The sequence below is a fragment of the Nipponia nippon genome, unplaced genomic scaffold (genome assembly GCF_047370975.1).
Source record: "Nipponia nippon isolate SJK-2023a ecotype South Korea unplaced genomic scaffold, ASM4737097v1 scaffold_11, whole genome shotgun sequence".
Classification (NCBI taxonomy): domain Eukaryota; kingdom Metazoa; phylum Chordata; class Aves; order Pelecaniformes; family Threskiornithidae; genus Nipponia; species Nipponia nippon.
The window spans coordinates 3541824-3565933 of NW_028262302.1; the positions used below are offsets into that span (position 1 = coordinate 3541824).

General features: G+C 41.4%; 2 protein-coding genes across 6 annotated transcripts in view; both read left to right on the plus strand.

Moving 5' to 3' along the window:
- PRORP (protein only RNase P catalytic subunit) overlaps positions 1-18462 on the plus strand; it is a 52740-nt gene extending 34278 nt beyond the window's left edge. For all 3 annotated transcript variants that reach the window (XM_087747180.1, XM_087747182.1, XM_087747181.1), the window contains 3 exons: positions 14505-14653; positions 16153-16348; positions 18050-18462. In XM_087747180.1, coding sequence (XP_087603306.1) covers positions 14505-14653; positions 16153-16348; positions 18050-18181 — 477 coding nt within the window. In that variant the 3' untranslated portion in view covers positions 18182-18462. The remainder of the gene's footprint in view (positions 1-14504; positions 14654-16152; positions 16349-18049) is intronic.
- Positions 18463-23062: 4600 nt separating this feature from the next.
- The window catches only part of PSMA6 (proteasome 20S subunit alpha 6), a 39633-nt gene continuing 38585 nt past the window's right edge, over positions 23063-24110 (plus strand). The window contains exon 1 of one of the 3 annotated variants that reach the window (XM_087747204.1): positions 23063-23274. In XM_087747204.1, coding sequence (XP_087603330.1) covers positions 23199-23274 — 76 coding nt within the window. In that variant the 5' untranslated portion in view covers positions 23063-23198. The other 2 variants (XM_087747202.1, XM_087747203.1) reach the window with 2 other exon arrangements.

Here is a 24110-nt window from a genome sequence, read left to right on the forward strand (position 1 = left end):
CCCATGGATGACGTGTGGTACGCCTCTGCTGTGGTTAAATTACAACATAGCAACAGAGGTAGCAGGAGCAGGGAACAGTAATTGGCATCATCTGTCTAACTCCCCACCACCAATGCAATGGAAGCATGGTGTGGAATAGTAGAAAACGTGAAATGCCGAGAAGCCTTGCAAGCGTGTCTATTAATGGTTATAATCAGACCTGATCTATCCATACAAAACGTAATTAAGCTATTATCATACATGCTGGGACTTGTAAATGTTTTTGTTGCTTGGTATCGTGTGAGGAACAGGAGTGATGTAGTAAGAATACCAATACCAAGAACATATTAGGAAAGCTATGGCTACCTTTGCTGCTCTTGTCCTTAAAATTTTCAGGAAAAAAAAACCAACCCACAGGCTGATTTCTAGCACAGGCAATGCTAATCTACATGGGTTCTTCTTCTGTCATATAGAATGAACTCTGGGAAATATGGGGATTTCTGGGACTGCTTCTAGGAGAAAAGTCATAGCAACGTGACCTAAGCTGAAATAAACTGCAGAGGAGGCCCTGAGTTGCAGGATCTCCTGAACAGGAGCCTCGTATCTGCTGGGTCTCCTCATATGCACGTCATGCTAGTGTAGCAGGTCAGTGGCTTACTGCTGCGGAGGTTGACCTTGTGTATAAGGTCATCCCTATCTCTGTGTGTAAACCAAGAGAACGTTCCTTGGTGCTTGCAGAAACTCTCTAAACACTTTTCCTTATTTGCTTCTTAACCTGATATCCCCTGTTGCTTACACGATTTTACAACTTTTTAGATCTTCTGGCTTGTATTTTTCTCAGCGAAATGAGAATTTCATTGAAATGAGAGAATGAATGAGAATTTTAAATTGAAAAGAGAATTAACAAAAATTTAAAACTGTATATATGTATTTACTTATTAGTAGCCATGGTGCTAACTGTTACACAATAGAAATCTTCACTCCCCATCCTCCAAGAAAGATGCCTACCTCAAGATCTTAAAAATTAGTCATTGCAAAACATTAGATGAAGAAATAACCTTGTAAAGCGTCATTTGTGTTAGAGTTCTCCTGTTTATGTGCGTCTCCATCAAATAAGCATTCATATTCTTTATTCTATAAATACTATTTCCTAAATATCATTCCAAAAAATTACATTTGAAATCATTTTGTGTGCTTAATCTGTGGCATTGTATTTACTGCCCTGTCTCATTGTTAGGAAGCCTTACTCTTCTTGAGAAATTCTCTATTTCAAATCATTTACATGTTTCCTACTAATCTTTACAAGTATCTACTGGTTTTTCCTTTCCACCCAGAGATACTAGCTTGTGATGCTGTTTCGTCCTGATTTATTATTCACCAGTCAGTTTTTTAATGATCCAAATAGGTCTTTTCACAGTTCTAGCTGGAAACTTGCGTTGAAGTTACAATGAGTCAGGTGAGTCAGAAGCTAAAGAGGTTGTCAAAATTATGTAAACATAATATACTCTATTTTCCAACCAATTTTATGAAGGATTAACTGATACTTCTGTCTAATTTTTCCAAATAATTTCTGCCATTTCCATCTGCTGCATTATCCTGTCCTTGCACAATGTTTCTCCTGTGGTGACTGTTAAAACTGGACCTCTGCTTCTGTCATATTGAAGATACCAACTTACTTTTTACATAAATCAGGAAATATTAGTGATGCTTATGTCTGTGTTCATCATTGTCCACCATTCATGCATTTACCTGCTCGCTTCTATGATTGCCAAAAAGGAAACAGTGAGTTGGCAGTAATATTTCTTCTGCCTCTAATATTTTGAATCTTTTTGAGTCTTGAGCTTTTAAGGAGTCATGTTGACGTGGCTCCGTGAGCAAGCGGTGTACATTGTGTGCCATGAGCTCTCTCACAGCAGTCAAAAGCCAGTTCAGTTCCACTGGTTCTGTGGAGCTGTTCCTGACTTACATGGTATACCAGTGTGGGAAGATCAACCTTGCTGATGCCTTCTCTCCTTGTTTATTTCCTAATTGAGTGATATTTGGGTAAACTAGGTAGTGCTTACACTGTACACTGAAAAAAAAAAGTAGAAGCATGATGCAGCCGCTTGTTAGAGCTGTGGTTCATTGGAATTTCAGCTTCTCCATTCAGTGCAAGTTTGAGGAAAGCACAGTGGAAGACAGGTATTCCTTGAATACTACCAATACTACTACCTGATTGATTGAGAGGAATTTTCTTCCACCACAGCCCTAAATTGGGACACACTTGAGTAAATAAAATGAAGTAGTAGTAAGAGGGTTGCAAGCAGGCAGAACCAGTCTTAATGATGTTGATTTACCTTGCTCCTTATTAGGAGTAATTATCCTGGGCTTGTCTAATGTTAATGTCACTGTGCTGCTTTCAGCATCTGAAGTCATTTACATGATATCCCTGTAAAAAATTGCACTGTACTGTTTAAGTCCATTTATGTATGATGGCCCTAAGTCTCAATAGTTAAAGGAAGTGGCTTAAATAAAAGAATTGGAGGATTTTGACATTTTCACTTCCTGATATGTGCGTATCTTCATACTTCCATGCCTTGCAGAGTGAAAAGCTCTAACTTTCCATTGAATGGGCATCCCCAAATGGGCTTTCAGAAATACAAATGCTATAGGTTAGGGATTTCTTTTTTCTCATCCCACTCACTCTCATTTCCACAAGCCCATTCACTCTGTCAGCATAGCTAACATAACCAGTAATATGACACAGAGTTTTAACCCTTAGGTATCTGATAAATTTGGTAAACAAAATAATTCTGAAACTATAGCTCTCTCTCTCACTTGAGCAGGGCTGTTCGGTCCTAGGTGCTCCAGGAGTTGTTAGGTGGGTATCTGCATTTTTTCCATGGAAATGGACAAAGGAGGGAAAGATGCAAAAGAATTCCTCAAATGTGCTGGCTGGTATAGTCATATACAGATACCTGGAAACCGTAATGCTGAGTCCCCAAACCAAAATTTGCTTTAAAAAGATACATCCTTTTATGAAATAGCGGGTGGGTGGTTCTTATTTTGCTTCTGTTGTCCAAGCCGTTCTGGTGGTCATATTTTCATATTCTCAAGCTTATTTCTCTTGACTACAGGGGCAAAAAATTACTAAGCAGACAAGGATTTTTCATGTAACCAATTGTTCCCAGGAGGTGGAGCTTTTAGACAAACGCCAAATATCATCCATAATGAATTTGTAGGAGCTGACAATATTATCTGTTTGTCAAATTGCTGTATCTTATCTCCTGAGTTAAAGAAAAATACTTTAGACAGTGGCCTGCCGAGTGTCCAGCTATTGAGTATTGCAGACTGTTATCAATAAACTTATATTAAAAGCATCAAAGTAAATTAGATCTTGTGGATTGTAGCTATTGTGGGGGGCTTTCAGACCTTCACTGCCTAGGATCTCCAGGCGTAGATATTGCCTGCAATGTTACTAGTAGTTAAATGGCATGAGTCTGCAGCGATGTACAACCAAGGTTAATGACTGTGTTAAGAAAAATAATTCTGACCCATAGTTTACATTCACTTGTGATACACTCTGCATCAGATTTTTGCTGGTTTTGCAGGAACAGTGTGTTACTTCCCAGGGTGTGCAGCCTTCATTCAGATGAGGCAGTTCAACCTCTGCCTCATGAGACTGGCAGTGCAAGGGGTAGTGGTGTATATGAAAGTCCCCTAAGTTTTCTCCAGCCTGGTAAATACCAGTTATGCTCTTACCAGTATTAAACAGATTCCTTCCTTGGTCCCTCCTTGCTGAATGCCTTGGTGCATGGTCTGCCTGGGGTAGGCGCGCCTGGCTGACCACACAGCTGCTCCTCCACCTCAGACCTTTGTGCTTTAGTTTGCTTCTGCTGATTTTTGCCCTATTGAAGAAGAACATTTTATATGTTCTCTTTCATATTAAACAAATTTTTCATCTTTCTGACCTTCAAAGAGAAATCACCACTCACTTAAGTAGTGTTTGTTAATGTATTTATTAGTGTTAAAAACTGCAAAATTGTTCTTATTGGAAAAATTGTTTTTGAAGGTAACCTCTTTATCTCTGAATAGTACTCTGTAGCAGGCAACTAGAAAATAGTACTAATAAGAAATGGAAGAAAAGCAGTGTGAAAATTGTGTTATAAATGTTTGCTGCATGTTGTAGTCCAATTCTTTTTTTTTTTGACTGCAAGTGATCAATTTACTGATGGGTTTCCTTGGTTATTGTATCATTCTACATGGCTGATAAGCCTGTTGACCTGTGAGCATAGAAATAGTCTTTATTTTATCGTTTTTGTGGAACTATCAAGTTTATTAAAAGATAGGATGTCGCTGCAGAAGCATAGGTTTAATGTGCCTTGAACAGCATCATGCCTGTGCCTTCTGTAACAGTGATCTCCCCAGCTGCTGTGGCACCTTTCCTCAAAGAATAAAAGTACCGTCTGGGACTTTTTGAACCACAGATTGGAGAGGGGGGAAAACACTTAACATCAGACGAGGTCAGTGACGCTGTGCAGACATCTGCATAGGACAGTGGTGAGAGCTAAAATATTGGTATCTTTTAAACTGTCAGTTTCAGTCTTACAAAGCCGATTTCAGTCCTGCACCAAGTTATTTCCTATCTATGGAAAGGATCAGTCAAGCTTGTGCTTTCATTTTCGTAACACCCCATCACCACCGCTGCCAACACCACTCAGAGATCCTGCTCACATTGTGGATTTTTGGTACTTAAATATAACTTCCGACCCACACTATGAAAATCTAAGACTGGCACAGCTGCATTTAGTTCACAAATATTCCTTTATAGGAATAGCTTTTTATATTCTTTCTAAAATCAGAAATGGTAAGACAAACTTTCTCATGGCCTTAAGTCATCGTATACAGCTGCTACAATAATAGCAGAAATGCAAGAGTACCAATATAATGACAAAGATTGGATTTACAGTGAAAGATGTCAGACTCCTGAAGCTGTGACTTCAGCGGGGACAGTTGTTCCATTTACAGTCAGTGGCTGTGATAGGTAAAGTTTCACTTCTGAAGCCTATACAAAAATAAGTAAAACCTCATACCTTTTCATTTTTATTTAACTTGCTTCCTCACAAAAATAAAGATGATACACTTAGTACTTGGTGCAATGAAGCAATGAGTAGTGATCAGTAAGAAAATACTGTTGAAGAAACAGCAGTGCAGGCAGAAAGAATTCAAGGATGAGAACAAAGGATAGTATTGGTATGTGGAAATGCACAGGTAACAACACTTGATGTCCTTTCAGCTTTTACATATTTATTTTCCTACTCTTGTATAATCACAACAGACAGAATCACCTAGCTCATCTCTTTGGTGTGGAAGGTTGATACTGATAACTCTTTTTAATACTTTGCAAATCTCCAGGTTTTGGTACAAAAGAGTAAGTGCTCAGGAGAGGTCTGGATAAAAAAAATTCCATGTAAGATGCCCCATATGTATTGTCAAGATCTTGGTATTTATTCTTTGTTGCAAGAAAGAAGATGAGTAAGAGGAGAGATAAAAGTATGCAATGGTATCAGCTACATAGAAAAAATATCTCAGAGAAGATCGGTAAAAGAGAAATATCTTTGCCCTTTTACATGACTCAAGAGAGGAGGACATTCAGAAAATTCAAATTCACGAAAGGAAACATTTTACTCCCAGTCCATAATTAAAATACAAAACTTACAGCTGCTAGGACTGGGCTATAGTCAATTGTGAATTGAACATTTCCCAGTTGCTGTCTTATCAAAATGCTACTTTGGATTTCAGATTCACCCTTTCTCTTCCATCTTTATGCCTAGTTCATAATTGCTGAGCCAACATCAAAGGGTCTGCTTGCGTGTTTAAACCAACGTTACGTTTTTTGTAAGTGATTGGGAAAGAAAATGTTATTGTAGCTGGTTAACAGAACTTTTGGATTGAGAAACTTGACTGGCACTGCAGTGACTTACAAAATTCAGCTTCCAAAAATGCTGTTATGCAACTGAAGAATGTTTGTTTGTCCACGTACCTTTTGAATTGTTGTAAGAGTCAGAAAAAATGGCCTGTTTTTCTCTTTTGCAATTTATACTATAAAATTCAGCAATTCCCCAACTGTCCATCCCTTCTTTAGCCATCATTTCCGGAGTTCTTGGCATTGTTCATTTAATAACATGCTATGCTAACTATTATCACTACCCATTTTTCTTTCTTCTATTCATGGTTGACCTTTATTCATCTAAAGATCATGATGATGAAAATACTACCATTCAAAAGGAGTGACATTCAAAAAGTGTGAGCAAGAATGGTCACACTAAAAGGTTTGTCAGGTGTAAGGTCTGACAAAGTAGCTGAGATCTTTTAAAAGTGACAGTCTGTTCTGAAAAGCCAGACTCCAAAAAGCTGGTGTCTCTTCCACCTGATGATCCTGCTCCTGCCTCTCCATCCTTCATGTCATACAGGCAATTTAAATTCTGTGTAGTAAGTTGTGTATATATTTCTTCGGTCCCTGCATGCATCCCGCCTTGATTCTCCTAATTCTCCTAGGAGATACTGCTTCACTATCCATCAAATCTCTACTTGTCATGCCTTTTAGGAATAAGACAGAGCAGGATATGGCTGTAATTAGATTATATATTAGAAAATATCTATTTCAAAACCTTTTTTTCTTACATGCCTCTCTGCTGGGAAGAATGGAGACCCATCCCTATCTTCATGTTGCATAGGAGGAATTTGTAACAGTCTTTCCAAACCTAAAGTTAATTTACACAGGTTTGGTTTGTATTGTGCTGTTCTCTGAGCTGGTCAGTAGAATAAAAAACAGGGGGGGCTCTTCAAGCTTGTTTGAAATTGGAAATTTTACCTACAGTTCGTAATATAGCAGAATATAATGTCAGAGCCTAATTACACACATGCTACTTCTACATTCAGAACTGTTTCAGAGATTATTTTGAGTAGGTTCCACCTTCAGTTGAAATGAAGTAGAGTTGTAATTAAAGATATCTCCGTTACTGGCATAATAGCCAGGGTACCATGAATACAGGAAAATATAAATTATGCTATTGCTTTGGTGCCTGAGCTGAATCTGTTTATGGTTACTCTGCTTTACTCTCCCCACTACCCAGGATTCAAGAGGGCTCATTAGCTTCGATGCAGTCCATGGAGTATCCTTGTAGTCAGTTTTGACCTGGAAGTAACATGTCTACATTCATCCAGTGCCCCACTTAAGTCAAACCCTCCAGTCACTGGGAACACTGGACTGTGCAAGGGGCACCGGGTGTCTTAATACACAGTCAGCTTGGACCTGGCTGCAAAAGCATCCTCAGGACACCTCTGAATACAAACTTACTCTGCGAGCAGCAGAGCTACATTTAGGCATCACCTCATCCGAGCAAACTGAGGCTACCATACCATCCTCAATCTCTACTAAATGAACTTGGGTATCTTTGCTTCTGTGGTTTCGTTTTCCTGCTCAATCAATAATCTGCCTTTGATTAATAGAGTTGACTCTGAAGTCAAGAGCAATAGCTGGCATCTAAAAATGAACTGCAGATTTTAATGAATTGTGATAGGGAGTTAAGACATATCTCTAGTCAATGCGTCAAGAGAGGATAAGTCAATTCTAGGTGTGGAGTCAACGTAGAGAGATTAAAACATGTTAAACATTGTGTGATTGCTGTCATTGATATGTGAAGTGCAGCCAGTGGTAGAGTTTTGCATGATGATGTGTGTGCTGCGTCAATGTAAGTAGCCCTACTGTAACGCAAGATACAAATACTTCCAACAATATTGTTTCTGCAGTATTGCAGAGATCCCCAGTATCATCCGGTATAATTCCCAAGAGTTAGCTGTTGACTGTCTCAAGAGCATAAAGTAAACCGGACTGATTAAGCTTAGTGACTGTTCCTTACTCATCCGTTACTCATTCATCCAAAGGCTGAGAGAGGTGGGGTTGTTCAGCCTGGAGAAGAGAAGGCTGCAGGGAGACCTTATTGCAGCCTTTCAATACTTAAAGGGGGCCTACAAGAAAGATGGGGACAGAATTTTCAGCAAGGCCTGCTGCAACAGGACGAGGGGTAATGGTTTTAAACTAAAGGAGGATAGATTTAGACTAAACACAAGAAAAAAATTTTTCACAATGAGGGTGGTGAAACACTGGAACGGGTTGCCCAGAGAGGTGGTAGATGCCCCATCCTTGGAAACATTGAAGGCCAGGCTGGATGGAGCTCTGAGCAACCTGATCGAGTTGTAGATGTCCCTGCCAACTGCAGGGGGGATGGACTAGATGACCTTTAAAGGTCCCTTCCATCCCAAAGCATTCTATGGTTCCTGCTTTCCCTTCTAAGTAGCTATCCCCTTGCTAGTCAGGGGCAGATAATCTGTAGGGGATCAAGAAATGTGTATGCGGCCCCTGCATTTGAGTAAAGAGGACTTTGCAACTAATTTACACTGTGTCATCAGTAATAATGTAGAGAATATAAGAAGCAGCTTCCATTGCGTTTGGTGCTGTGATAATGGTATTGAATCTGCTTTGATGAAATACCAGGCTCAGTGAGAAAGTCCAGCCTTTCTTGCAAGCAGCACCCTTGCCTTCCCTGGGTAAGTGGCCATGCCGTGGGAAAAACTCCTGTTTCCCATCGTGTCTCTCTCTCCTGTGTGTGGTACTAAAGTACGCAGGTTTCTTGAGCTTCTTTGTCTACAATATGTAAAAAGGGAACTAAAAATGATGAAAATGTAAGTCGAATAAATGTGGTGATAGTGGGAATTGACTCCTTGCTGAGGTTTGGAGAGAAGGCTCGTGCTCGGCCCCTCCTGACAGTGCACTCGCGGCAGCTCCGTACCTCTGCTTCCTCTGCAGTTTCATAGCTACAGTGTTGGGTGGGAGGCCGCACCAACAACAGTGACAAGTATTGACAATGACAATAATAGAGCGGTTTGTTGCTGTTATTAGCAGATACCTGATTGTAGGTGTGTTTTGCTTTTCAATGGCAGTTAGTGAAACCAAATGTTTAGAAAATGGCAAACATGATTTATTAACACCAATTTAAACTTTTTTGGGGTGCTTACTTCTTCATGCTAAACCTGTGTACAGGTGAGCCACATTTTGCTGAGTCAGTGAATGTGTGCCTCCCAGCAGCAGTGTTTAAGGGTTTCCTATCTGACAAGTGGGAAACCACCGGCAGTGTCCAAGGAGAAAGGTTGTCCTGCAGCAAGCTAACCTTTGAAACTGGAACATGTGGCACCGCGTGATCTAGCGATCAGAACGGGTGACTAGCAGTGAAGCCTTAAGAAATCTGTATCCTGCTCTGCTCGTAGTTCCTTGTATGAGGTAGAGTAATTATCCTGTCTTCCTTTTGCTCCATTATGCACTTGTGTAAAATGGAGATGTAATTATGCATTTACTTCATAAGGCTGTTGTGAAATTTAAAGCACGAGGATTAATCTTACAGTGTGACAAGGATTCCCTGCTCTCCCAGCTTAACTTCTATGTTTGATCCCCATTAAATTGTGCAGAATTGTGAATGCGGGTCACTGCAAAACTATTTCCAGGAATTTGTATAGGAAAGTTCCCTTCTGATGGGAAACTATTTATTCTTACCTGAAAAGTGGTTCTTTTAAGGTATAACTTGCTGATTTTTAGAATGTAAAACTACCAGTTACAGCATTTTCGGTTGCTTTATTTCATATTTGCAAAGCTCAGGCTTTTTACATGATACGAGGAGTTCAACATCAGCATGATCCTGTGGAGTACGTGTTCTCTGTCCTACTGCTCTGCCCCCCCACCTCTTTTCGCTCCGGCTCCTCTCTGATCCAGAAGTTCCTGCCCTGATGTGTGAGCACAGTTGTGATTGTGCCATGATCTGGTTGACAACATGGCCCAACAAATAGATTATATCAGCACAACAGAAAAGAAACAAAAGGTGCATTGTGATATGAGGGCAGGAGCTTGGTGGTGGAGGGGAAATTCCATAAAATGGCCTTACTGCAGAAACAAAAAAGCACTGATTTACGTGAGGGGAAATAGCTCGTGTCTCTGGGACTGTCCCAAGGAAAGATAAATGTATACACTCAACCAAAGTATTGTACAAGTGTGCTAGTTTTTCACCGATTCACAGATTAGGGTGCAGAAATCAGAGTTAGAACATGCACACTGGATACATCCATTTAATTATGGGTTATTTTTAATAATTTTTAAAAATCATAGAAAAATTAATAGCAGCGTGCTTAGAAGAACCACGTTGGGAGTTACCTGATAGATTTGTGAACAGCTAGTCTTGCCTCTTCCATTGATCTGTGTGCAGTTTCATACTTCTTTGTGGCTGCACCCTGGCTCCATCGGAGTCGTTTGCTAGAGTGCTGTGAACACAAAATTGTTTGCATTGTGAGTAAAAAGTTAAGACTTAGGAGAAGCTTGAGAAGGACCTAATTAAATGAAGACTGGGGCAGCACAGGAATAATTTAAATGTAACTGATAAATGATGAAAGGGATTGCAAGCAGAACGTATTCAGCAGGTGCTAATGAGCATGAGTTTCTTGGAGAAGGATCTAGTAATCTTTGCAAACAGTTGATTAAAAAACGTCTGTGTAGTTCAGAAAGAAACATGAATCCTGATGTGCCCTGTCAGAGGAAAAGAAAGTAAGACTGAATGCAATGACAGTTACCCATATAGTCCAGTAGTACTTCTAGTGCCTTGTTGCGTGGCCAGTGATTTGTGCAGAACAGCAGTGATTCACAACTTCTTGCTACTCTGCCACATCTTGCCCTATGAATTGAAGCAGCCAGTCTAACCATGCTTATTTTGCCTTCTGTGCAAAATGGCATCTTATAATTTCTGTTATCAGAGAAAATGTGTTTTTATGTGCTCTGCTGTCCAAATTTGAAAGATACTAATATTCATAAAAAGTCATTCTTTCACTAATTTTGTAATCCTCATGCTCAAGAAAATGAATAGCATAGGGAATGTGTGTGCTGTATATTTTTTAATGTTTTATACAGGTTGCCTTTTGAACAGATTATCCAACTGAGCATCTGATGTTTGCTTCCTAAATAATGTGGAAACATTCAAAGGGTACACCTACATAGAGCTTATTGCATATAGCATATTTGCATTGTGTAGTGGCAGGTAATAATTTTTAGATAACCTTTGGAAATACTAGATTAATGAAATGAAATACTCATGTCTTTTTAAGTGAGAGATCACTACTGCTGTTTTTTTGTTAACAGTATTATATGCAGTTTCCTCTATGACTAAAACAAGTGTTACTGTGTGTCTCACGTCTTCCTTTCTTAAGAAGCCGCCAGGCGTGGGAGTAGACACACTTAGGAAACCCCCACTTAAGTTCTGTGACTCCCTGTAGACCACCCCTGCTAAGCACCCAAGCCTAAAATGAGGTACGATGCTCTTTAGTAAAGTTGCATCAAGCAAGGGAGTGTGCAGACCAAAATTATTTTTATCTTATGAAAGCAAAAATAATTTCTATATCTTCTGTGTTTAGTTGTGTAATTAAATGTTAATCTTTGTAGTAAGTAGAGGAGAGACAGTGTGCTGTTATGCAAGCAGGAGTTTCTAAATTTTTTTAATGGTGATTCCCATTAATTTTATTACAATTTAAGGCTGTTTTGAGTTTTTCCATTGCAAAACTGTAGCTGATTTATACCAACCCCGCAATTTTTTCCCAGAAGCACGTCATACTAGAGAACCTCCTATGCTAATAGTATGTAGGAGAAGAAAGTCCACATGACTAACAGGTACAAAGTGACACTAGTTATAACCTTCAGAAAGAAAGACTTAAGGGAGCTGGATCCAAGCCAGTTAAGTTTTTTATAAACTTGGGAATAGCCCCAATTGACCAATCTGTATCTGGAAATCCAGCTGCCTTTGTGTTGAACCATAAGTGTAATTAAAAGGTGTTTCCTTTTTTTATTGGGGGTAAACTCCAGCAGTTCAAACACTGGCAATTCTTTGCAGTACCACTAGTGCAGCTGTATTCCTGAGACTCTTCTTGACTCATAGTCTGCTTTTAGGAGTTGTTTCTTCTGTTGTCCCATCAGGATACTCTTGACAAGTTTTTTATTTTAGACTTTGTGGAATCAGTTTCTGGAGTGTTCTTTGAAAATTTTTTGAACTTTTTTTTTTCCCACATGACCTTCTGCTAACCTTTCCTTAAGGTAGCAAAACATTAGGCAAGAAGAGAAAGTATTTTCATTTGGAATTTGTAAGGTGTTGCTTAAGTTACTCATGGTTGATATTTCTTCGCTGTTGACTTCTCTACAGGAAAGTGTGTATGAATGTAGTAGGTACATTCCTAACTTTTACTAAGCTTAATGAACTTACCTTAACAAACTTAATTCTGCTTTGGTATTTGTATCCAACTATTTGCAGGACTGGGCCAATGCATGAGAACCAGAAAATAAAAGTGACTGTAAACAAGTAAAACCGATGAGCCAGTTTTTACTGCCCAGATGAGACATTCCAAAAAGAAATGTCAATATTGAAAAACTGAACTTCAGTTTTTCAGTTTTTAATAACCTCATAATTTAATAATCAAATAAATTATGTGACATAGATGAGAAGATATGTTATTACTTAATATAGTTACTTTGAAAGCCTTCCAGTAACATAAAAATGATGGCTGTTGTTTGCATCTTTCAATTCTGTGTTCCAGTAAGAATTCTGAAATGTATCTCCAAAGATTCAAGGCATGCAATGGAGAGAATGCCATTTTATTTTTACCTGCTGTTTTATAGGCAGAAATTACCGCATTTGGCCTTTTCTTGCTCACATTATGTCCTGTTTGTCTTAGCCAGGGAAAAGTAGATTGTATGCATGCAAAGAAATAGCCGATGTCTAGGATGATCTCCTGGAAGCAGGAAACCCGTTATGATAGGTACTGTTAGGCTTTTGTGCTTTGCATTAGCACCGAGACCCTATGCCTCCATGAAAACAGAGCCTTCAGTCCCTCAGAGTCAATGTTGGTAACAGCAGCTTATAGGTTACAGTTAATTTTAATGTAGAAAATCTTCTGGCCTCCTCTCTCAGATCCTCAGGTCCAGATTCATGGCATACTTCATTTGATCCACCTGCAGGTCCTTTGCTGAGAGGGGCAGTCCCACGCTTCCTGTCCTCACCACCTCCAGCGATGTGTTCCCATCAGTCATCGCCTTTGGCTCAGGTCTATCAGTTGTCTGGCTGCAAGCTCAATCCTGCAAAAAAAAATTTCTTTTGTTGGATCAGTGAGCTCATGCGTAGTTGTGACATTGTTAGATCCGATGCGACAGAAGTACTGGGAATGTGCAGCTCGAGAGAGGATTGAGTGGGACCACCGCTTTCCACTGCTACTTGCAGGCAGATCAAGCTAAATGCATTGTAAAATTGTACCCAAGAGTTAGAAGAGCAATTCTTTCCAGCCCCTGAAACAAAAGATAATGATACCAAATAATGATAAGGATCACAAATAGGAGGGAAAGGAGCAAGAGAAAGAGAAAGGCAATTGGAGGTATTGCAGGGAGAAGAGATAACAGGGAAGAGGAAATAGCTAGAAAAGCAGGAAGAGGGATTAGAGAAAAATCAGGAGATTGTGTATTGACAAATAGTGGCAGCCAACGCAGGTAAAAATTAGGAAACACCTTTCCCTGGAGGTTGAGCATACTGTCCTTGGCCTTCAAACATGATGCTTCAGTCTCAAGAAACAGTTCTCTCTTTCTGGGCAGAATTGAAATGCCGCTGCTTTGTGAGCAGTCCACAGTAATGAACTGGATGCTGAAAGCCAGAACCTTTGCCCTCCATGAGCTCTGTCTGAGCAAAGCAGGGAGGGGAAGCCACAGGCACGAGCGCCTGTCCTGAGAAGCGTTTATTGCTGAACAGGCACAGCCCTAAGAGGCTGGTGAAAAGTCCCTCTGAAGAGAAGCTGGTGTAGTAGTGAATCTGCCACCTCAGGATGTTGGTTCATAAGTGGGAGGCTAGTCTGGATGTGGCTTTCAGAAACCCTTAATCCTGAGGTCACAGATTTCCTCTTACTGCTGCTTGCTTCTTCCCCACAGGGCAGCCCAGATCACATTGTAGTTCTCTAATTTCGACAATAGGTGGGGCTGGAAAAGCAGTATGGTTTAGGGCTCGGTTCTCCTCTAACACCAACAAAGGTTTCGGTGCTGAATCATTTCCAAAAGTAGATATTACTTAAATCCCAATGTGATTCAGTTCCCTCAGCTGACTCTGAATTTCTGAACTCTCCATACAACTCCTCCTGAGTTCATTCATGTCATTCAAGCTGCAAGAGCTGGGAAAGGTTTATAATAGCAATGTATTGTCTGTGTGTTTGAGAGCAGCTTCCTACAATGAACTGGTTTGGGTTTTTTTTTCCTTTGTCATTAGGGAGTTAAATTAGTTATCTGCTTAATTCGTATTGCAGTTAAGAACTGTGGGAAATGAGGGTATGCTAGAAGTCCCACTAGTTGAGACACAGATGTCAAAGTGCTTCCTGTCAGTCTGTTTTTACAGCTAAGAAAATCTTTGGGTTTGCTTTGTTTTCTGCAGCTATTTGATGCTGTCAACTGCCTGGCAAAACAGAATGCCCGGTTGCTTGTGCTGGGTCGCAAACACATGCTGATTAACTCTTCAAATTGGAGAAGAGAGATCATGAAGGAGATGCAGAATAAGGCAGACTTCTTCTTTGCTGAAAATATGTAAGTTTAAGAAAATGGCTAAATGTAATGGAGATCAACACCTGATTTATGTGCGTTTTAAATCAGTATAAACAGCTGTAGTTTTTAGTACCATTACTAGTATTTCCAGCTCTGTGTGTGTGAAAGAGAAACGTATCCCTTGCTATACGTTCTTCAAAAAACAATTAAAAGTTGCATTACAAAGAATTTCATCACTTAGAATCATGTTGACATCTGTGTGGTTTATTATGATTTATAATGGTTAAAACACTGCCAAGACCACAGTAGCCTGAACTTACAGAATACCTGATAGCATCAGCGTACAATTTTGGTCTGCTGTGTTAGCCCTGCATGGGGGAGATGAAGTTCGTGCCTGGCCAGTGTTGCTTGGTAGCCCAGGAGTGTGGAGAGTCTGGAGCACTGACTTCCTTGCTGCTCCTGGAGGAGAGGATTTCTGTGAGTGGCAATAGACTCTCTACCTCTCTAATTTAAGAAGCACAACCCCCTTGCTCTTGCCCAGTCAAGCCTGTCCTTGTCTCTAAACTAGGTACTTGCCCCCGCCTCAGTGTCCCCTCTCCTTGCCCTGCTTTCCTCATATATGGAGTCTCAGTTTTCCTTTCGTTCCAGCTCCACCTAGTCTACATCTGAGTTGGGCACTGTTGATCCTTCACCTGCCTCTGCCATTTCTTCTGTGATCCCAGTTCCCAGAACTTGTGACCAAGTTCCTTGTCCCAACAGCCAGTCCAAGACTCTTCTGTTGGCCTCCTTGTTTCTGATCTGTTCTCCTTCATCCCCTCTCCAGTTCTGGCTCTGGTTCTCTTTCCTGTTGAGTCACATTGCTTTCTTTCCTGCTATCTGAGCACCAACAACGGGGACTCTGTTACCCTAGGTTGGAAATCCTCGCTAATCTTGTGTCCCGTCACTTACTATTACAGTAATCCACAGCAATCACAAAGTGGTTTCAAGCAAAGTTCTGCTCAGCTTCTCCAGATATAGGGTATCTCATGCCCACTATAAATGTATCTTTAGAGATTTTTCCCTAAAATTGTTCCAGTTTAATAGCAGCTAATGTTGAATATATTTTCTGAATAATGACAGAGCCTTTTGGAAATATATTTACCCATGTAAAGACAAAGATTTGCAGATTTGTGCTGTTGCCTGCATAATCTTTATTATCAGTTGTGATGATTGTATTCCAACAAAGTTTCAGGGGTACCCTTATGAGTTTTAGCAGTTCTGTTCCACATAGCACTGTTAAGTTATGCAGCAAAAGATTATATTGTTGTGTTATCAGATTGTGATAGGAGGGAAGAATGCTCTATGCAATTAATTTTTATTGCAATCTTAACTTTTGGTGCCCTGTGATAAGCAGAAGTTCCTTATTTTACCTAGGAACTAGGGTAGTGATGGGAATTTTCAATGTGGCTGATGAATAAATCTCAGATCGGCATTTGATTTATTTCCTGCAACCGCTTACTGCCTTGTGAATGACGTCTATCTTTTCCGTTTGTTTTGTTAAGCTCTGAAGATGATGCCTTCTTGTTATATGCCACTCTTCGATCAGGCAAGCATTGCAAGTTTGTTACTAGAGACTTCCTCCGGGATCACAAGGCTTGTCTTTCCGACAGTCTGACACGTCATCTGTTCCGTAAGTGGCAGCGTGGACACCAAATAGTGTTCTCCCCTTCTGTTGAAGGAAAGCATATAAATTTTTTGGTAAGTTTTCTGCTGCAATCAGAAAGCACACAGAGCATATTCATTAAAGATATCCACTTTCAAACTCTGGAAGGAAAAAGATTCTTGTTGGAGTCTAAGAAATTGATTTGTACCAATGGGCTCAAAACTCCCATGCTTACTGAAAAGTCACTGTATTCATAAAGCATGCCACAAACATGAAAACTGTGAAAAAGACAAGAAATGCTGCCTAAATGTTTAAAATGTAAATGCATGTTTGTGTATACAAATCTTTCCATTGCTGTAAAACATAAGTGCCAATATTTTTTCATTTATTTTAAACTTTGAAATATTCTGTAGCACTGTTACAAAATATCATGCTTCTAATTGTACAATAGAATGTCTGTCATCTTTATTTTAAAGAAGCAGGAAAATACAGGTATTTCAGTATTCACTTTAATGTTAGCCTAACATATGTATAAAGTTACATGAAGGAAAGTGCAGAACAATCAGGTTTATAGCCAGTATTCAGCTGCAGAAATGACAGTCTTCCAAGTATAGTGTCATCTTCTAGCAGAATACTACTGTTATTGTCTAGGAGACACGTATCCTTGTGAGCCATGAACAGTACCTTAACCGGAGTGCAGCTGTTTTAAATTTTTCTAGGGAAAAATTCATCATGTGACATTCCGTATTATGCAGGGTTTTGTTATCTGGTCTGTCCGCATTGTTATTGCCTACTTAAAGGAATACTGCACCTATGCAGATTCATTTTCTTGCTGCTCTGGTTAAAATTGTAAAATAATATTCATCATTACAAACAGACCATAGAGATACAGGCTTATAAGAACGACAGCCTTTCATTCAGTGTTGCGATACATACATTTCTTTTTATGGAACCAAACACTGAAGGTAGGGTTACCTGAGTAACACAGCTTTAGCTACACCTTGTTTCTTTCTTTTGTATGAAAGGGCTAGTAATTTTCACATCCTAATTCCCATACAAGTGATTTGGATGATTGATATTCCCAGTCATAGCTGTCTTCTAGGTTATTCTGGAAGCTGTCACGGGAAAGCAGACTTCCAAGACAATACATACAGAGTGATAGTATGTTCTGAGAACCACAATTGCCAACCAGTAATGTTTCTTTTGTATTTGTGCTATATATGTTGAGTTAGTATACCTGTAACATAATAGACCAGAAAAATAGTTTATTATATTTGTTTGAATAGACAGTCTTGAAAGTGTTAGTGATAAAACCTTTTCTTACATCCTCCTCAGCACAGAGCAAGTCAGTTCTGTAAAGAGGTACACTGGAAAAACAAACACAAGATGTCATTAACGTAATTAAATCCTATCAGTTCGAGCCTATAAGCTCCACATCCTGAGTTAATTCCCATATGATTTCATTTAACTGAACAGAAAAACAATCATTTTGCTATTTCTAGAAATTGAATCCATAGTGTTCAAATCATTATTATCTGGTGGATATTGAAGACAGAATTTTAACCATTTATAATGACTCCTAGACCACAAAATACTAAAAGGTGGTTTAGTTTTTCCTCCAGCACTAAAATTTAGAATTTGTTTGGTGTAAGGAAGTAAATGAGAGTTGTTATAGAGATGAATCTGTGGAGATTTCTAAGATAAGTGTTGGAAGTTATAACTCCCTATAACTGGTATTTTAGTAATATATTGTGTGAAGTCTAAAAAAAATGTTTTTATCGGTCTTTATCCAACAGCCTGCTTTCCGTTATGACTGCGTGGTACAGACTACAGGTGATACATGGCATATCCCTTATAAAGACACTTTTGAGGAAAAATATTCATATCGAGTACCAAGAAAATGGCTCTGCATTCAACAGAAACGATGAAGAATGTTACTGCACAAGCTGAAGCTGCTTCTTTTTTTTTTTTTGTAATCACTGTCGCTGACTGGGAGAACTTGGCAGTACAATTATGGGATTAATGTGTGAGGCCTATAACTAAAGAAAATTCAGTAACTGCATTTTGTCAAAATCATTCCTGCAGTAAATCTGTTAACATCAATGGTGGTGCAGCAGGGCTGAATTACGTCCATTATTTCCATCTTCACAGGCGATTTCTGTAGCCTCTCAATGTGATTTGAATTAAAACTTGGTTTTCCCTCTTGGAATTTCAGGTTGTATTTTTTTAATCTTTTTTTTTTTTCGCTCAAGCTTTTCACCTACACTGAAATTCATAAACTCTGTACTTCAAAGAAATTAAGCAGAACTTCCAAAGTACCTTCAAAATGGGTAGGGCTGACCTTGCAACAGTGTCGCACAATGTCTATAGCCAATAAATGGAGCTAACAGAGCCAAATGGTATCCTTACCGTTTGCCAGACACACATAGCCCTAATACTTCCTCACACTAACTGGAATTCATTTGATCACATCGAATGCAAAAGATTTGTTTTAGCCACATATATTGAGATTTTGATGCTCTTTCACACTCTTTAAATTTGCTGCTTCTGACAGGATTTCATGTCACTGGAATAGCTTGCTTATGGAAATGCATGAATTTTCTAACCAAAACTTGATCATAACTAGAAATTCTTACAGGCAGTAATAGGACAAAACTGAATTTTGTACAGATATTTTTATAAAACCTATCCCAAGTTATAAATAACGCAAGAAAAATAGTATATATTGCAGGAAAAGTGGTCTAAGTTATTATTTCTAAGTGTTTCTATGGTAAACGTTCATTTATTGCACTTACCACTTTAATGCAAACTTTTCCCCCAAAAAAGACATGGAAATGCCACATTAATCTCAGACGAAAGATCATGTTTTTGTCACATTTGTCTTGCACACTGAAAAATCCTCTGTTTGAGCTGAATCATACAGATCTTTTGGTATAGTATTTGCAGTTCTGAGCTTTTGCAGTGTCCCATGACAAGCTCCCTCGGGACTCTTAGCATTCAAGCATGTTCCCTGCTTTTTTTTTTTCCACATCAGAGAGCTACCCTGACACTTTTTCCACTCCTGGTTTGTAAACCAGCAAGTGTGATTTGCATGCAGGCATGTCTTTCAGGTACTGTGCAGAAAGTGCAGAGGAGTTGGATACCTCTTAAGGTAACCTAGAACCTTGGTTTTAAATTCATCATGTTGTTGGTAACATTCATCACAGACCCATTTTGTGACAGAACGTGCCAGCTCCTGTACGTCACCTGCTTTCTGGAGTCTGCCAAGGAAAGCAGAGAGATTGGATCTTCTTCTCTCACTCCTCACACCCATTTACTTCTAATTTGTCAGAAGATTGTTTTCACAATTCTGTAAGTCAAAGAACTGCCACATCTCCTTGAAAATGCAAATACTGCTTTGTTAAAGTAAGTGTCTTCTCCTGGACAGGACTGCTTAGTAAGCAACCGCTGCTCTGAGGTTACTTATACGTTAACTTATAAGGTTACTGCCTTACAGAGGGTTACTTACCCTCTGTATCAAATTCCACAACAGCATAAGCCGATGTGAATCAGTGCTGTTACGGTCCCGGTTTGGCACTAGCTCTGGTGGCCGTGCACTCCTAAGCAATTCAGAGCTGAGTCAGCTGAATGCAAACCCTTTAAAAAATTTATTTTGGCTGGGTCAGAACTGGTGTCGTTGTACAGAACTAGCACCGTTGCACAAGTACTGGTACCTGTGCAGGAGCGGGGCTGAAATGTCAGGCTGCAGAAGGTGGGCCCCCGCAGCTCTGCCTTAGGTCAGCTTTAGCTGACCAGAAACCGCACCTTCAGGTTATCCATTTCATTGCCAGACATGTTCATCCATTGAAGTTTGTGTGTTACCTCACCCTGGTCATTAACAGACATGCATAATACCAACATCTAACTGGAATAAATGCATCCTGTACTTCCTTTCGACTGAGAACAGACGTGTCCCTAATCAATCACGTGGGCTTCATCTCAAAAACTGTTCTTACAGAGACACCAAAATACCTTCTAAATAGTAACACTTCCTAAATATGCATTCTCGGTATGTTTAGGGGAAGATGGAACAGAATCTGGAATTTAAAACAGGAAGATGTCCAAAGGTTAGTGTGAGAATTGTTGTGACTTTTTTTTTTCCTTATGTTTGCTGCTAAAACAGGTTACTGTGGATCCTTACAGGGAATTAATGGCCTTCTCTCTCTGGAACCAAAGAGGAAACATTAGCGATCAACCTACAGACTTTCAATTGCATACCACCTGTCCATATAGATGTACACATCTCCAGAGGCTCAGTGCTGCCCAAGGTTAATTATTTGCATTTCATTTAAGATATTTGTGAAATAGCATTCCTTTTGTGTTCCTGTAAGTCTTCAAATTTCAGATTACTGAAACAGGGAATTTAGAGATAACAATGGATATGAGGATTTGCTTGAGTATGTAAAAGGAATTCTGGGGGGTTTCATTGGCAATAAACCCGAGAGCCAAACCAAAGCTTACTGACATCTACCAGCAGATCTACTTGACATCTCCTGCTGCTTATACAGTGGTATAGTAAAAGTCCAAGGATTTTTAATGTCCGTGTGGCAGTAGTTTATTAGATTGATGGGTCTGTGCTGAATGCCAGAAAGGCAAGTCCTCCAAACGTTGCAGCAACTGGTACCCCCGGCACCACGGCAAATGGCACTGACTGCCCTTTGCTGGCACACTGAGCGAGGAGAACAGCAATCGGAAGGAACTAACGCATAGCTTAGCCTGCCACGTGCCAGGGAGACGGAGACACGTTGGCAAGATCGACTTGAGGAAGACTGAACTGACTCAGCCTGCGCTACAGCTATTTTGTGAACGGCTTCATCTCCAAGCTCACCCACCCGCTTACTGTTTACTACGTTAAACACATGTCCATGAGAACAGTCTTCCTCAGGATCCTGCAACGCAGACTTCGACTCTCATATGGTGGATCAGACATGACGAACACTAAACCAAAAATACATGACTGCTTTTCTGAAACAAAACTGTGTTTTGGAAACTGACAAAATTGCTACATAGATGGAGAAAGCTTCTGGAAACTATATCCTGAAAGTAGCATGACTTCCACTCCGTCCTGTGCATGGTATTGAGCAACTATTACTCTTTTCTTGGTCTAAGCCAAATATTGAATCTTTGATTCCAAACACTTAAGTATTTTCTCAGTTACTTTTTGGCAATCTGGCTGAATACTTGATAATTCCTTCCATTTTCCCATCCCCTTTTTCTCACGGGAAAAAAAATCTGACATTAAACTCCAGCGTTATAGAATGGAAGAGCTTTGTACATGGAAGGACGGTGAGGGTAGGAATCCTCAGCCTGGAGAAACGGAGGTCTTCAGAGACACGGAGGTCGTAAGAATCATGAACGTTGTGGAGGGGATACGTAGGGATTGCTGGCTTGTGTCTCTTCCAGAACAAAAGCGGCATCAAATGGGGCTGGCAGAAGGTTCAGATAAAAGGTGAGGTTTCGGATGAAAGCACACAACACGTCGTTACGCTGAGCAACTCTTCGCCATGGCATGCCATGGATGCAAGAAGCTCACGCGAGTTCAAGGGGAGACCAGCAAGTGTTAATTAAATAACCAGACACTCTCTGCCTTGGGAAGTCCCTCCAGAGGGTTGGAGACTGGGACTGGACTCGGGGAGTGCATCATGAAAGGCTCTCTGTAGCCTTAATACTTCTCCCTGGGCACCCACTTTTGGCCACAGTTGGAGACAGGACACGGGGTGAGACTGACTCGCTGTCTGACCCAGCAGAGGCGTTCTTATGTTGTCATGTTCTCCGTGTTCCCGTGCTTGCACCACAGCTTTAAACATTTCGTGTCTGCCCCCAGAGTGCTTCCCTAACGAAGGGGACGAGCTCTGTGCCTTGTAATACATAGCCAAGCATTTTATTCTCCCGTAGTATTAGCAAGCAAGGAAAAGTACATTGAAAAAATCAAGAAAGCGGACTTTTAATGTACGGCATACACAAAATGCACCTGTAATCTGCTATTTCAACAAAGAGTAAGCTCATCTAATAATGATCTTTTAAAATAGAGGTGTGGATACCAAAACACAGCTTTTCCAACTCTTTTAATGACAGACTTTAAAAAAAAGCCTTCCCACAAAGAGTAGGGGAAATCCAAGATGCTGAAAGGCAAGAAGAGCATATATTCACGAGTTTAAATTTGGGGAATTTCCCTTTGTGCTGGACACTGATAAAAAGTAAAGTCTTTTAAACATCACATTATAATGCAGCTGCGGCAACAATTACTCATTATGAGTATCCGTAACGCCTTTTTTGAGGTTAGTGTATTTCTTTGCTTTAAAATTATGCTCCTTGAAGACAACACGTGGAAATACTTTGCTTGGAAAATCAAGAGGGGCTTTGTTTCCCCTGTCTGTACAGCACAGCGCGATGCTTTTCTCCAGTTTTCGGGTACTTCCCCGCGTATTCTCTCACGCACGCCCAAGGCGCTCGAGGTTCCCATCAGCCCAGGCCGGCCCTCCGCCGCCGCCCAGCACCCCCGCGGCTCCGCCGGCCCGGCCCGGCCCTCGGCCGCCACCCGGGCTCTCGGCCCCACTGGTTACACGCGTTACAGCTGCCGTGCTGCAAAAGGACTGCGTTTTCCTCGCGAGGTAGCTGAGGCGACATGTCGCGACACGGCCGCGCCAGCGCCCCTCAGCCGCCTGCGCCCGAGTGCGCGTGCTCGGGGGGGGCGGGGGGGGGGCGGCGCGCGCGGGGCTCGGGCATGCGCGGTGGCGGAGGCGGAGCGTGACGGTGCGCGGGCTGACGGTTCTCGGGCTGTCTGTGCTGCGGCGCCTGCGCGCGGCCCGTAACCCGGAAGCGCTCCGGCGGTGGCCTGGCTGTGGTGGCGGTGGGGCCCTGCACGCTGTGAGCCCCTTGGCCTCCCCGCCCCTCCCCGCGCCCGCCATGTCCCGAGGCTCCAGCGCCGGCTTCGACCGCCACATCACCATCTTCTCGCCCGAGGGCCGCCTCTACCAAGTCGGTGGGTGTCCGGCCCCGGGATTGCTGCCGCTGAATTGCCCTGTCACGGGCCCGGCCTGCCCGCGCCGCCTCCTGCCGAGCGGGGCCGCAGCCGGCTCGGAAGACCTCCGCCGAGCCTGGCTGCCTTTGGGAGGGGGGAAACGTGGCGCCTCCCGTGGCCGGCGAGTCTCGGTTCCCGCCCTCCCTGGTCCCGCGGTGTGCGGGGAGAAGCCTGGAGCCCTGCGGTCCCGGCCCCGCCGGCGCGGGGGCCTGGGAAGGGGATCCTCGCGTGAGATGAGGAAGGCTTAGAGCCAGGGTAGGCCCTCCCGAGTGTCCCCTGCCACGGGAGGGGCCTCCCGTGGTTTCACGGTGTTTGACTTCGATGCGTGAAGACTAACAGTTATCCAGAAGCTGTTTATTCCCCCTAAAGCGTTTCTTTCAGTTTATCGTGCCGAACTTATGAGCGTTGTGCTTTGAAATCTGAGAACTACAATGGCTGTTTGAAATGGCACTTGAACTGCCTCAGACACTGCATGCCAGAGTAACAAAGTCAGTTTTTGGAGGTAACCCATGCTCTCTCTCTTTATACCTGAATGCCATGTCTTCTGTATATCATGGTGTGTGAGGCAGCAGCAACCATCTTTTATTGCTAGGCTTAGAGTCATAGAGTGGTTTGGGTTAGAAGGGACTGTTACAGATCATCTAGTCCAACCCCTCTGCAATGAGCAGGGACATCTACAACTAGGTCAGGGTGCTCAGAGCCCCATCCAACCTGACCTTGAATGTTTCCAGGGATGGGGCATCTACCACCTCTCTGGGCAACCTGTTCTGGTGTTTCACCACCCTCGCTGTAAAAAA